The sequence below is a fragment of the Oncorhynchus kisutch genome, linkage group LG9 (genome assembly GCF_002021735.2).
Source record: "Oncorhynchus kisutch isolate 150728-3 linkage group LG9, Okis_V2, whole genome shotgun sequence".
Lineage (NCBI taxonomy): Eukaryota > Metazoa > Chordata > Actinopteri > Salmoniformes > Salmonidae > Oncorhynchus > Oncorhynchus kisutch.
The window spans coordinates 1,951,245-1,967,142 of NC_034182.2; the positions used below are offsets into that span (position 1 = coordinate 1,951,245).

General features: G+C 39.6%; 1 protein-coding gene across 1 annotated transcript; it reads left to right on the top strand.

Moving 5' to 3' along the window:
* Positions 1 to 5,298: 5,298 nt before the first annotated feature.
* Positions 5,299 to 14,073, top strand: LOC109878575 (alpha-(1,3)-fucosyltransferase 9-like). Its single transcript, XM_020470780.2, has 2 exons — positions 5,299 to 5,430; positions 11,433 to 14,073. The coding sequence occupies exon 2, from the start codon at positions 11,442 to 11,444 to the stop codon at positions 12,588 to 12,590; it is 1,149 nt and encodes a 382-aa protein (XP_020326369.2). The 5' UTR covers positions 5,299 to 5,430; positions 11,433 to 11,441; the 3' UTR covers positions 12,591 to 14,073.
* Positions 14,074 to 15,898: the final 1,825 nt, after the last annotated feature.

The window sequence follows — 15,898 nt, forward strand, 5'->3', positions numbered from 1 at the left end:
TTTATTCAAAAAGATGGGAAGGGAATAATGAAAGAATGCAGTGGAACTGGTTTCGAGGTCCAGAGTTTGAAGGTTGTAATGTACGTCATCGTATATGACAACCAGATAGTCCACATCAGGGGTGTCAAACTCATTCCACGGAGGGTCGAGTGTCTGCGGGTTTTTGGTTTATCCTTTCAATTAAGACCTAGACAACCAGGTGAGGGGAATTCCTTACTAAATAGTGACCTTAATAAATCAATGAAGTACCTGGGAGGAGCAAAAACATACAGACACTCGATCTTCTGTGGAATGAGTTTGACACATGGTCAACATGAATGCTGAATTAATCAACAGCACTGAATGTTGGTATGTTTCACTAGTGATGCATTTTGCATTCCTTGTGTATTTTCTTCCCTGGATTCCATGGTGCATTGTCATTTTATAAGATGGCTATTGTTGATATTCTAGAGTGGATTTGATTGGACTCTTTTCTCTTTCAAAGGGTCAAGATATGTCCACTCCGGCTTCCCAGAGTGGTCTACGGCCTGTTCTGATGATGACATTCTTACTGGGCTTATCCTTCATGTACTACAAACCCCAGATCAAGTTCCTCTCATGCCCTATCAACCAGGCATCCCACTTGGGAAAGGCTTGCTGTCCTCCTTGCCCTCAAGTACGTAGGGTAAGGAACCAGATGGTGAATCAAACACACCATGCCCAGACAACCATTCAGGATGACTATCATTTTGATCTGGCCACTTGATCACACCTTTGACAGACTATTGTGCCTACTTTAACATCAAAGGCTGTCACCTAACAGTGGATAAAAACCTTTACAGCAAGGCGCACGGTGTCATATTCCACCGTAGAGACATCCATGGAGACCTGAAGAACATGCCCCAAGAGCAACGTCCATGGTTCCAGAAATGGGTGTGGTGGAATGGAGAATCACCGGCTAACACAAACAGGATCCCTGGTGTTGACCACTTGTTCAATTTGACTGCGAGTTATCGACTGGATTCTGATATCAAGGTTCCATATGGGTCGCTTGTCGAGGTAACCAGTGAGGATAAAATCTTTGAGCTGCCCAAGAAGGACAAATTAGTCTGCTGGGTAGTGAGAAACTGGAACCCAAACTACAAGAGGGTACAGAATTTGTATGACTATTAGCAGGTCGTCGTGTCAACTTTAATATCGAGGAATATTTCATGTTCTCTGGTCATAGGAACAGCGTGAATTTGTGCATAACAGATGAGGCATCATAGGCAGATGAGGTGCGACTCGACTTTCGCCATCAGGCAGAAGACGGTATCCCCTCTCTGGTCAGTCTCACCCTTTTGTACTTTAACTATTTGCACATCTTTACAACACTGTATATAGACATATGAGATTTGAAATGTCTTTATTCTTTTGGAACTTTGTGAGTATAATGTTTACTGTACATTTAGTTTATTTCACTTGTTTATCTACTTCACTTGCAATGTTAACATATTTTATCATGCCAATAAAGCCCTTGAATTGAATTGAATTTAACATTGAGAGCAAGAACCTTGAGAGGCAGTCCCTCTGCTGCTCTCTCCCTTCACTGAGACAATGCCTTGTTCAAAACACCTGGAAACTCCCGACTTCAGTGAGTTCAAGACAACTGGGAACTCGACCCCACTAGGAAAATAATTTTGAATGGTCACCTAACTCAGAATCCTCGGGTATCTTTCTAGAGCTCCGACTTTCCGACCTGAAGATCACTGACGTCATGATTTGACCTAGTTTTTTTCCCCCAGATCCCAGTTGTCTTGAAAGCACCATGCAGGTACCATAAGTCCAGTAAAATAAAAAGCTAATTATTTCAATGCAAGGTCCTAAGTGTCTCACAGTGCTACACCAACTGATCTATATTGTTTTCAAATTCAAACAACCACCCACCGATGCGCCAACAACCAACAAAAAGACGAATAGAAAGACAAAAACAAAGAAAAACAAGGCAACAATGCAGAGCAAAAGACATCCAGGACAATATTCAACACCACAAGGCCAACTGTGTGTGTTTGTATGCATGTGTGGCCCTATTTACATATGTAACAACCTGTGTGTGTGTGTGTGTGTGTGTGTGTGTGTGTGTGTGTGTGTGTGTGTGTGTGTGTGTGTGTGTGTGTGTGTGTGTTTGTGCTGCGATCGAGTGCTTGCGTGGCATCAGCCTCAGCCAGATGTAATAATGTTTGTTTTTTCCCCTTGACTTTCATATTCGACTGATCTATTGGTCTGAGAAATACAATATTGGCAGGCCAGACATATAGCCAATATGCTGTGATAATGCATTAGGCCTACTGCCCAAACATCATTCCTACAGAACTGTTTTTATTAAGTTAATGTTACAAGTCATGTTAAAAAAACATCTGAGTGGTAAATCTGCTTGCTTTTTGACTGCGAAAGTGATCTTGACTCAGAAAAGGTTGGTGACCACTGATTTGGGGTTTCTAACCAATTGACAGTTTTCCATGCCAATATTCAAAAATCTGCATAAATACAATATAGGCATTTTCCCATCAGAGTTGTTTCCATCAAATTGACATGTTGCAGATAAAAGTCTGCGTGTAAATACTTAGCGCACATACAAATAACTTTAGCTGTTAAATTCCCATATACTGAATAAAAAATACAAGTTAAGGGATTTTTTTATCAATAATGACTAATTATGTATACATTTCAATCAGGACTAATCAGAATACTATTATGTTACTGTATAGATGTATGAATTTTCTTTTAATCCTAGTACTGAATATAATGTGTGTAAATATAATCAAGAATTAGAACAATGATGTCTGTTCCTTGGTAGAAATGAATGAACTTATCGTCAGACTGGCTAGAATGCTTATCTACACAGGAAAACCTTGACTCGGTCCTAAATTATCTAAAGTAGTGGGAGAACTATACTGCCATTGTTCCGGGTGGAGAAGAGACGGGACAGTTCGAAAACTAATGATGTCATTTTCAGTTTATAACCTGTTGTAAATTGTTTCATGTTCAGTACTCTCGAGAATATACACTACAGATTGGTTTTGAGACTGGTATTAAACATTGGGTATTAAAACATGTAGGAATTTAATTCACGTAACAGGTTTCCATTTCTATTTTCAACTCTAGGCCAACTGATGGTTTTGTCACAAAAATGGTCTGTAGGTTTAACAATAGTGTCCACTCTGATATTTTCAGGTGCACTCTAGTCAAACGTTTGTAGACAGTCTACTACATGATGAGATTATTATGGACCAACATTTGAGAATGATTTTATTTGTCAAATGGCAGCCAAGCTTCGATCATCATGTCACCAAAATAAGACCCTCAATATTTATTGAAAGGAGCATCTGGGGCGGCAGGTAGCCTAGTGGTTAGAGCGTTGTGCTTGTAATCCAAAAAGTTGCCAGATTGAATTCCTGAGCTGACAAGGTAAAAATCTGTTGTTCTGCCCCTGAATAAGGCAGTTAACCCACTGTTCCTAGGCTGTCATTGAAAATAAGAATTTGTTCTTTACTGTCTTGCCGAGTTAAATAAAGGTCAAATAAAATAATAAATACATGACAGAGAAAAGAGGGGGGAACGTGTAATATGACTCATTACCAAAACGTATTAAATGTTACCCACATTAACATAATGTAATGTAAAATGTTAGCCACATTATCATGTAATGTAAAATGTTACCCACATTAACGTCATGTAATGTAAAATACGACCCATCACGTAACATCACGTAATGTACAAGTGCTGTTCCTGAACATCATACTGTTTTTGTATTTTTTTAGAGAATTGAAATTGATGTGAGAATGCAATGAATTTGTAATGTTGTTTAAAGATTTGTGGATATTTGTATTAATGTTGACCACCTCACAGCAGCCACACCACTTCCACCTGCTTGAACAGTTCAGAATATGCACTCCACTGCCCATATCGGAGAATGAAATATTGAATACAGGTCCACGAATCATTTTGCTTTCAGTGATGAGACATGATTCACCTGACCACATCTACATAGTTCCTGTAGCAGCATTGCTAGACTAGTCAAGCCCACAAACTTACATGGTTCCTACTAGACTAAACCAGAAGCAGAATGTTACCAAAAAGTGGGGGAGACATGTGTTGACCTACTGCTTATCGACCTACTGTCCAACACGCATTCCCTCAACACTCACTCATTGTCATGTCATTTGAAGAACTCGAGTTTTTTTAAGGAAGAGAAAATTACTAATTTCATTGTGGTGACAAATCCATATTGAATATCATTTGTCTATCAAACGTAGTAAATTACAGTAGAGGTGGTGGTGTTATGTTCAGTTTCAGTGTTGGTTTTATAACAGAGAATAAGAGACTAACCCACTGAGCACAGACGTCAATTCAACATCTATTCCACATTGAACCAACATCATTGAAATGACGTAGAAACAATGTTGATTTAACCAGTGTGCTCAGTGGGAATGCTCTTTTGTTACACAATCTCAAAATATATATATTTAGTTATTTAAAATACTTAATTCTTATCATGTATTGTTTTGTATTTTTGATCTTCTAAAATCAGGTTCTTAGTGGGTATAACCATGGATGAGTCAGACTAATTGAAACAGGTAAGGTCACTTGGGAATAAAAAGAATAAAATACTTTTCTTATTCTAGTTACATCAGGTTAAGATCTCATCAAACCAGTTTTAAGCATAGGAGTATGACTGCGTGTCCAGCTTTTGGCAGGTTCACAATCCAATGTAAAATTAGCATAGGTTGTTCTTCAAATGGAAAGTGAACTAGAAAGTTACTTCGATATGTCCATACAACTGGCATAGAAATGATATACAACTCAAAACAATGAACTTGGAATACAACAGGGTAATAATTTACAGTACGACAAATAGTAGAATTCACACACTACATGAAAGATACTGTACAAGACCAAAGAAGTTAAAGTTGTATGGATGCTGGCACAAAACTGTTGAGGGCTCTATTTGTCAGGTAAAATGACCTGTTGATGGTGTTGATGCAAATACTACGTACTGTAGGCTACTCATTGTCGAGGGGGTGTGGACCAACCATTTCATTGCTCCTTCTTATATTATATACAGTGTCTCTGACAGCTTTCAACAATAATAAAAAATGATTAGAATTCATTAGAGAGAATAAACTATGCTCCAAGTTCACATTCTGAATGTGGAGTTAGGTCTAAATAACTATGATAAAAGTAGACTCATACTTTGATAAACTTCCTGCCTGCATCAGACAACCAGGTGAAGAGGAAACTCTATACTCTATATATATCAGCCACACCTTTTTACCTAACCTGCCTGTCTTCAAGAGTAGCTCGGCACAAGGCGTTTTGCTGCGTCACTCAGTCACTCACTGATCTCTACACCTGGATGGTATACGTGGACAGTGTGATACTTCATCTTCTCCTGGCATTGTGGATACCAAGGTAAGTTTGATAACTTGGCTCGAAGGAGGAACTATTCATTATTTTAGAAGTAATGACAATGTTTTGACTGGTTATGTATAACTGTTACTCTAAATAAGAGCATTGTGGGTAATCAAAAATCCTACGGAATCTTGTACTTCACATTGATAAACTATTTGTTATGCTAATTTGTTTTTTTATTTTAGTATCTGTTGATTAAAGACGACTTTGCCATATTATGATATAGTATAATAAGTGACCAGAGATCTTTTTGTGACAAGGCTAAGGAAAAGGAAGTTAATGAGGCATGGGTTCTAGTTAATGATTGGTATGATTTTAGACTTTGATATGAGTTTTATGTGAAAACATGGTTGTACAGGTTGGTCTTGTCCAAGGGATTGTTAGTCATTGTTTGAGACGTATCACTCAAAGTGCACTTGGCGTATTCACAGGGTAGCACAAGTGTACTTTGTTTGGGGTGATGTCATAAAATATATATTTTTTTAAAACTGGAAAATACTCTTCTGGAACATTCCAGACAGATCACACACAGTAGCTCCCAACAAAGCACTCAAGAGCTAATCTAGAAATGTACAAAAGTACATTAATTTAGCCTTATTCTAAAAATGGATAAAAATAAAAAAAATCCTCAGCAATCTACACACAATACCCGATGCCATCTCATAATACTCCCATGCCTCAGCTGGTTTGACTTGTTCCTGCGACTCAGCTAGCTCTGCAAGTTTCTGTGGCTCAGCAGAAGCGATCGTCCCGCTCCTGGTCCTCAGGATCATCCCTCTGGTCGGTGTCCTGCGGCAAGAGCTGCGCGTCAGGGAGGGGGCCACGTCTCCTCCTGCTGCTCTTCTCTGGCGCTCGTTGTCGCCAGTTTACACATTATTACGCACACCTGTCACCATCATTTCCCGCACCTGCGCCTCATGAGACTCGCCTGGACTCCATCACCTTCCTAATTAACTCCACTATATCGGTCACTTCCTTTGGTTCTTTCCTCAGGTGTTATTGAATCTGTTTCGTGTCTGTGCGCTTTTCGTGGTTTTTGTTTTGTACTATTTACTATTACAGTGCCTTGCGAAAGTATTCGGCCCCCTTGAACTTTGCGACCTTTTGCCACATTTCAGGCTTCAAACATAAAGATATAAAACTGTATTTTTTTGTGAAGAATCAACAACAAGTGGGACACAATCATGAAGTGGAACGACATTTATTGGATATTTCAAAAACTGAAAAATTGGGCGTGCAAAATTATTCAGCCCCTTTACTTTCAGTGCAGCAAACTCTCTCCAGAAGTTCAGTGAGGATCTCTGAATGATCCAATGTTGACCTAAATGACTAATGATGATAAATAAAATCCACCTGTGTGTAATCAAGTCTCTGTATAAATGCACCTGCACTGTGATAGTCTCAGAGGTCCGTTAAAAGCGCAGAGAGCATCATGAAGAACAAGGAACACACCAGGCAGGTCCGAGATACTGTTGTGAAGAAGTTTAAAGCCGGATTTGGATACATAAAGATTTCCCAAGCTTTAAACATCCCAAGGAGCACTGTGCAAGCGATAATATTGAAATGGAAGGAGTATCAGACCACTGCAAATTTACCAAGACCTGGCCGTCCCTCTAAACTTTCAGCTCATACAAGGAGAAGACTGATCAGAGATGCAGCCAAGAGGCCCATGATCACTCTGGATGAACTGCAGAGATCTACAGCTGAGGTGGGAGACTCTGTCCATAGGACAACAATCAGTCGTATATTGCACAAATCTGGCCTTTATGGAAGAGTGGCAAGAAGAAAGCCATTTCTTAAAGATATCCATAAAAAGTGTCGTTTAAGGTTTGCCACAAGCCACCAAACATGTGGAAGAAGGTGCTCTGGTAAGATGAAACCAAAATATAACTTTTTGGCAACAATGCAAAACGTTATGTTTGGCGTAAAAGCAACACAGCTCATCACCCTGAACACAACATCCCCACTGTCAAACATGGTGGTGGCAGCATCATGGTTTGGGCCTGCTTTTCTTCAGCAGGGACAGGGAAGATGGTTAAAATTGATGGGAAGATGGATGGAGCCAAATACAGGACCATTCTGGAAGAAAACCTGATGGAGTCTGCAAAAGACCTGAGACTGGGACGGAGATTTGTCTTCCAACAAGACAATGATCCAAAACATAAGGCAAAATCTACAATGGAATGGTTCAAAAATATCCAGGTGTTAGAATGGCCAAGTCAAAGTCCAGACCTGAATCCAATCGAGAATCTGTGGAAAGAACTGAAAACTGCTGTTCACAAATGCTCTCCATCCAACCTCACTGAGGTCGAGCTGTTTTGCAAGGAGGAATGGGAAAAAATTATCTCGATGTGCAAAACTGATAGAGACATACCCCAAGCGACTTACAGCTGTAATCGCAGCAAAAGGTGGCGCTACAAAGTATTAACTTAAGGGGGCTGAATAATTATGCACACCCAATTTTTCAGTTTTTGATTTGTTAAAAAAGTTTGAAATATCCAATAAATGTCGTTCCACTTCATGATTGTGTCCCACTTGTTGTTGATTCTTCACAAAAAAATACAGTTTTATATCTTTATGTTTGAAGCCTGAAATGTGGCAAAAGGTCGCAAAGTTCAAGGGGGCCGAATACTTTCGCAAGGCACTGTACCTTTGCACTCCCTGCACTTGGTTCCTGACTCCCAGCGTACACATTACACTACAACTTCATTGGAGTTCACCTGTGGTAAATTAAATTGATTGGACATGATTTGGAAAGGCACACATCGGTCTATATAATGTCCCACAGTTGGCAGTGCATGTCAGAGCAGAAACCAAGCCATGAGGTTGAAGGAATTGTCCGTAGAACTCCGACACAGGATTGTGTCGAGGCACAGATCTGGGGAAGGGAACCAAAACATTTCTGCAGCATTGAAGGTCCCCAAAAACACAGTGGCCTCCATTATTCTTAAATTGAAAATATTTGGAAACACCAAGACTTTTCCTAGAGCTGGCCGCCCGGCCAAACTGAACAATCAAGGGAGGTGACCAATAACCTGATGGTCACTCTGACAGAGCTCTAGAATTCCTCTGTGGAGATGGGAGAACCTTCCTGAAGGACAACCATCTCTGCAGCAATCTACCAATCAGGCCTTTACAGTAGAGTGGCCAGATGGAAGCTCCTCCTCAGTAAAATGCACATGACAGCCCGCTTGGAGTTTGCCAAAAGGTACCTAAAGACTCTCAGACCATGAGAAACAAGATTCTCTGGTCTGATGAAAACAAGATTGAACTCTTTGGCCTGAATGCCAAGCGTCATGTCTGGAGGAAACCTGGCACCATCCCTACGGTGAAGCATGGCGGTGGCAACATCATGCTGTGGGGATGTTTTCTCAGCGGCAGGGACTGGGAGACTAGTCGGGATCGAGGGAAAGATTAATAGTGCAAAGTATAGAGAGATCCTTGAAGAAAACCTGCTCTAGAGCGCTCAGGAACCCGATCTAACATCTCTGGAGAGACCTGAAAATAGCTGTGCAGCAATGTTCCCCATCCAACCTGACAGAGCTTGAAAGGATCTTCAGAGAAGAATGGGAGAAACTCCCCAGATACAGGTGTGCCAAGCTTGTAGCGTCATACGCCAGAAGACTCAATGTTGTAATCGCTGCCAAAGGTGCTTCAAAAAAGTACTGATGTGAAGGGTACTTATGTAAATGTGATTTTTCAGTTGTTTTTTAAAATAAATTAGCAACAATTTCTAAAAAGCTGTTTTTGGTTTGTCGTTATGGGATATTGTGTGTAGATTGATAAATGTTTTAATCAATTTTAGAATAAGGCCGTAATGTAACAAAATGTGGGAAAGGTCAAGGGGTCTGAATAATTTCCAAAGACACTGTATATGGAGACTGTTTTGTTCCAAGAAAAAAGGGTTCAATACATGTAAACGAATCCAATCTTTCTTATATCGCTCAGATACTTCAGAACACTTTTGTTTTTTGGGGGGAGTCTCTCTTCCACATAGTGAATCTGTTATTCAACGCGAATTTATCAACAGCACTGAACGACGCCTTAGTTTCACTAGTGATGCATTTTAGATTCTTTGTTCCCTGGTGTATTGTCATATAAATAGTTAATGTGCTTGCTGAAATTAATTAATATGTCACCGGCTCTAGCGCTTAAACGCTAGAAAATCCTGGGATCCTTGGACCCCCCTTCGGCCATCCTTTGAAAGCCAACATTGTAACAGTCTAATGAATACATTTACTATATCCTATCATTTTATTGAGTTTATGGAGGTCTTAGGTAACATTAGAATATGAAAGAAAATGTATATGAAAGAACACCATAGCATGTTAATTTGTTTGTAGCTGCAGGCTATATGAACAAATGAAAAAACACTAAAACCCCACAATTCAAGTGTTAATTGATTTCAAATAAACACTGTCACAAAGCTAATTAATATGTTAAAGACAGGTCTTAAGGAACATCATGAATTTAAGGGAAAGCATTTCAAAAGAACAGAATGGCATATTTTCTATTTAAATATATTTCTGTTCTTTGAGTGTTGAGTTCACGTGGAGAGGCATGGATGGGAACACTGTTATACAGAGTTGTTGAGTTAAATGCAGAAGACGCATTTTGGTTGAGTCATTCCGTTCTAGGTATCCCTCTTTCCCTTTAATTTTGCTAAAAAGTTATATCTTCAAATATATAGTATCTCAAAAGGTCATTTTTATGAGTTGTGTGGCAAGGATAAGTGATTTGGAACTGCATAATCTGCTCTTTCTGATACTATATAGACATCAAAACATCTTACCTGCTTGTGATTTGTAGGAGAATTTGAAAAAAGTAACTTTTTGGCCCATCTTTTACCTGCCTCTGTGTCAATTCCAAGCTGCAGCTGTTCATTGGATTTGTCATATACAATTTAACAATTGATAATATTCTCACTCATCAGACGATTGTCAATTTAATCTTGTCTTTATTATATATGTGGGAAACTAGTTTTGATATACATAGTTTAGTGTGAGGACAGACGCTGGGAGACGAGAAGCAAGTACAGGGAGTGAAGATATAATGGATAAACGGACATGAAAAAAAAACTGTCTGGACGGGGAACAAAACAACATTAATGCAGACATGGTGAAGAAAAGGAGGAAGTGACAGATATAGGGGAGGCAATCAATAAGGTAATAGAGTCCAGGTGAGTCCCATGAAGTGCGTAATGATGGTAACAGGTGTACGTAATGATGGGCACCTGACACCCTCAAGCTCAGAGAGGGGGAGTGGGGGCCATCATCAGCTGCACAGGCTGACTGCCAAGGAATGACCTGCAGTGATTGAGGGGCAGGGGAAAAATGACATCCTCTTAAAACTGATTTAATTTATAACACAAATGATTTTTGTCACATTAAGATTCTGACAACGACAGTGTGTTAAAAAGATTCATTTAGGAAAAGTTAAGGACGGGGGGACATTAAAAAGGCTTCTGTTTTTGAGTCAACATGACGCTATTGGCTCTCCTAGTGTTAAACCGCTTGAGCTATCAACACTAACTCATCTTTGGAATACGCAGACTCCCTGTCAGCAGGTTACTTGAAGATATTTTTGATACTATTTATACTTTTTGTACTACAGCCATATTTGCATAAAACGCAATGCATTAAAATGGCCATAAACTTCAATAGATGCTACATCAGGCTATCCTAACTTCAAACTGTCAATAACCTTTACAATTTTAGCCTTAACAATCTGAATTAGCATACATTTGCATAAAACTTTCTTGATTTAATGCCAACTATCTATAACAACACAATGGAAGACATTTCAAATGTGACTTTTAAAAAACTTTATAGACACACCAACCCATGCTCAGACTACATAATACATTCAAGCAATCTTTCTATCTACTTTTTCAGCTATAACCAATCACTACCATTATTATAATGTATTTCACATCCATAAATACTTCTAGTTGTTGTTGATATTCTTGAGTGGTTTTAATTGGTCTCTTTTCTCTTTCAAAGGGTCAAGCAATGTCCACTCCGGTTTCTCAGGGGGTTCTACGGCCTGTTCTGATTGGCTGTTTTTTTATGGCATGCTTCGTGGGAATATTCTTAATTTACTACAAACCCCAGATCAAGTTCCTTTCATGCCCTACTGACCAGGCATCCCACGAGGGGAAGGCTGGTTGTTCTCCTTGCCCTCAAGTAAGTATTGCAGGGAACCACACAGGGCAAAAAACACACCATGCACAGACAGCCATTCAGGCCGATGATGACGGAGACACAAACACTATCATTTTGATCTGGATGTGGCCATTTGGTCATGCCTTTGACATAGACTCTTGTGTCTACTTTAACATCAAAGGCTGTCACCTAACAGTGGATAAAAACCTTTACAGCAAGGCGCACGGTGTCATATTCCACCATAGAGACATCCATGGAGACCTGAAGAACATGCCCCAAGAGCAACGTCCATGGTTCCAGAAATGGGTGTGGTGGAATGGAGAATCACCGGCTAACACAAACAGGATCCCTGGTGTTGACCACTTGTTCAATTTGACTGCGAGTTATCGACTGGATTCTGATATCAAGGTTCCATATGGGTCGCTTGTCGAGGTAACCAGTGAGGATAAAATCTTTGAGCTGCCCAAGAAGGACAAATTAGTCTGCTGGGTAGTGAGCAACTGGAACCCAAACTACAAGAGGGTACAGGTGTTCAACGAGCTCAGTAGGCATGTCAAAATAGAGGCCTATGGGAGACATTTTAGTAGATACCTAGAAAACGAAGACTACTCAAAGACGCTGTCCAGCTGTAAATTCTACCTGGCATTTGAAAACTCCATCTACAAAGACTATGCTACAGAGAAGCTGTTCAACGCTATGAAGTTGGGAGCAGTCCCCGTTGTTCTAGGTCCATCCAGGGACAACTACGAGCAATTTATCCCAAGGGACTCTTTTATCCATGTGGATGATTTCTCCTCTACAGAGGAGCTGGCAAAGAAGCTTCTCTTTCTCGACCAGAACGAGGAAGAATACATGAGTTACTTCACCTGGCGAAAGAACTTTAAAGTCCAGGGATGGTGGTTTGGACTTGAGCACGCCTGTCGCTCATGTGATTACATTAGAAGAAATAAAGGATACAAAACTTTTCAGAATCTAAATAAATGGTTTTGGGGCTAAGTGACACATTTGTAGTGAGACATTTCCATGTAAAAGGACCCATAAACTCCAACCTGTGAAGTTCAATCAATACAATGTTTTATAATGCCCTTTTTACATTTGCAGTTGTCACAACATGCTTCTACAGAAACTGAGCCTAAAACCCCAAAGAGCAAGCAATATAGAAGCACGCTGGCTAGGAAAAACTCCCTAGAAAGGCTGGAACCTAGGAAGAAACCTAGAGAGGAACCTGGCTTTGCTTGTTGTGGGAGGAGATTAAACGAATACATGGGCATTAAGGCCAGATCGTTCTTCTATATTTTCATACATATATAGGCGACCAGTAGGGTCAAATTCTAATTATAGTGGTTATAGATGTCCAGGACAATGTAGCGTGAATGGGTCAGGGTTCCATAGCCGCAGACAGAACAGCAGAAAGTGGATGAGCAGCTCGACAAGGTAGTCCGTTCGGTGCACAGGTCTGGGTTGCATAGCTGCAGGCAAATAGCAGAAGCTGGATCAGCAGCACAACCAGGTCTTTCTGGTTCTCAAGTACCTCCAGCAGTACACATTTTCATTGGAGCACTGGACAAACACACCTCATTCAACTCATTGAGGGCTTGATGATTAGTTGACAAGTTGAATCAGGTGTGCTTGTGCAGGGCTACAATAAAAAGGTGTACTGTTGGGGGTACTGTTGGGGGTACTGGAGGACCAGGGTCAGGAAACACTGACTTAAAACACAAAACCAAATCTATATCCATTGGAGTTGCTTACCAATGGATATAGATTGCCAAGAAAACATTGAATGTTCCTGAGTGACCGAGCTACATTTTTTACTTAAATCTACTTGAAAATCTATGGCAAGCCCTGGAAATGGTTGTCTAGAAATAATCAACAACCAATTTGACAGAGCTCGAAGAATGTTTAAAAGAATACATAGCTAATGTTGCACAATCCAGGTGTGGAAAGCTCTTAAGCCTTGTTCACAATGCAGGCCTTAATGCTCTAATCTGTTTTGGAATACTGACTGTCCAAACAGCAAGTTACAAGTGACCAATTCAGATCTATGTGTGTTCAGACAGCAGTCATTTGCTGATAAGGCTATGCTAGTTGTCATAGTAATGACAGGTGTGTGTGTGTGAGAGCAGTAGTGTAGGCTGATTGGTAGTAGTGCTTCCTTTCACTCTATTAGCAAGCTAAAGTGACAACAATGCCTGCCATGGACGTTTCCCAGTTGATTTGAATGTTTAAAATCAGAGTGGAAGAACACTTTTAAAGCCTCAAAGGATAAGATGATCCAACTTGTCAAACTGTCAACTGAGTAGCTAGCAAGCAACAAGATATGCCAAATAACAGTCTAAAAAGCACTTGAGGGTATGTAAATCACAAGTTACATGGCCAGAAATCCGATTTTTATCTTTTATTAAAAAATATATATATTTCACTTTTATTTAAACAGGTAAGCTAGTTGAGAACAAGTTCTCATTTACAACTGCGACCTGGCCAAGATAAAGCAAAGCAGTGCGACACAAACAACAACACACAGTTACACATGGAATAAACAAGCATACAGTCAACACAATAGGAAAAAAGAAACTATATACAGTGTGTGCAAATGACGTGAGGTAGGCAATAAATAGGCCATAGTAGCGAAGTAATTACAATTTAGCAGATTAACACTGGAGTGATAAATGAGCAGATGATGATGTGCAAGTAGAGGTACTGGTGTGCAAAAGAGCAGAAAGTAAATAAAAGCAATATGGTGATGAGATAGGTATATTGGGTGGGCTATTTACAGATGGACTATGTACAGCTGCAGCGATCGGTTAGCTGCTCAGATATCTGACTTCAAACCACCTTAGAAGGCTGTTCAGACTGCGGGAAAAATAACAGATTCAAATCGGAAATGCAAATAAATAGGATTTGGGACACTTCATACCGCCAATGTGAACATTGCTTTAGAGACCTACCCAGAAAGTCACACAGCTGTATATCGCTGCCAAAGGTGCTTCTACAAAGTATTGACTCAGGGATGTGAATAATTATGTAAATGAGATATTTCTGTATTTAATTTTCAATTCAAAAATAATATATTTCTCATTATATTATATTTTCTGTAGTTTGAGGGAAAAAATATAGTTAATCCATTTTGAACTTAAGCTGTAACACTATATATATATATATATAAGTCAAGGGGTATGAATACTTTCTGAAGACACTGGGCCCTTTCTAAAGTTACCCCTGGACAGGGCAAACCACACCCACTTTTCCAAAACACAACCCCCACACCAACATAGGGATAACAACAGACCACTAACTTACTACCCTGAGACAAGGCCAAGTATAGCCCACAAAGAGTACAGGAAGGATGGGAGAGCTCAAGCAAGCCAGTGACTCAGTCCCCGCAATAGGGTCAGAGGAAGAGAATCCCAGTGGAGAGAGGGGAGCCGGCCAGGCAGAGACAGCAAGGGTGGTTCATCACTCCAGTGCCTTGATGTTCAACCTTCACACCTCCAAACCTGACTGTTGAATGTTCTGTTTTTGCACACTGTTTGCATAGTTGTTTCATTGTTTGGACAGAATATACCGTGATTACAAATGTGAAATATAATGTAAATGTCTATCACACTAATGTCTTGTCATGACAGAAAAGGTAACAAGTTATAGTTACTCACATTTAAATCATTATTTGCCCAGATATCTGCTGATTCCAGTAATTATGTTATTGTTTCAGGGTAATAAACTGACAAAACAGGGTTTGAGAATGATGGATGGAAAAGAGGAACTCTGTAACCATAGTGTTCTTGTATTGTTAACCCTCTTGCACAAAAAAATGTGGTATTACCATGAAACAATGCTGAAGGTGTTTCTGAGCAAATAGTGTTTGGAAAAATATAACTTGTTAGCAAATAATGTAATGTAATGTCAAATCAAATTGTATTTGTCACATGCGCCGAATACAACAGGTGTAGACCTTACAGTGAAATGCTTAATTTACAAGCCCTTAACCAACAATGCAGTTAAGAAAAATAAGTGTTAAGAAAGTATTTACTAACATAAAATGAAGTAAAAAATGGAAACATTAAAAAATTCTTATAAAAAGATAAGAAAATAGAAAAATAATAAATAATTAAAGAGCAACAATAAAATAACAGAAAATAGCCTATATACAGGGGGTCCCGGTACAGAGTCAATGTGCGGGAGCACAGGTTAGTTGAGGTAATTGAGGTAATATGTACATGTAGGTAGAGGTAGTGACTATACATAGATAATAAACAGAGAGTAGCAGCAGCAGTGTAAAAATGGGGTGGGGGGGTGGGGTCAAA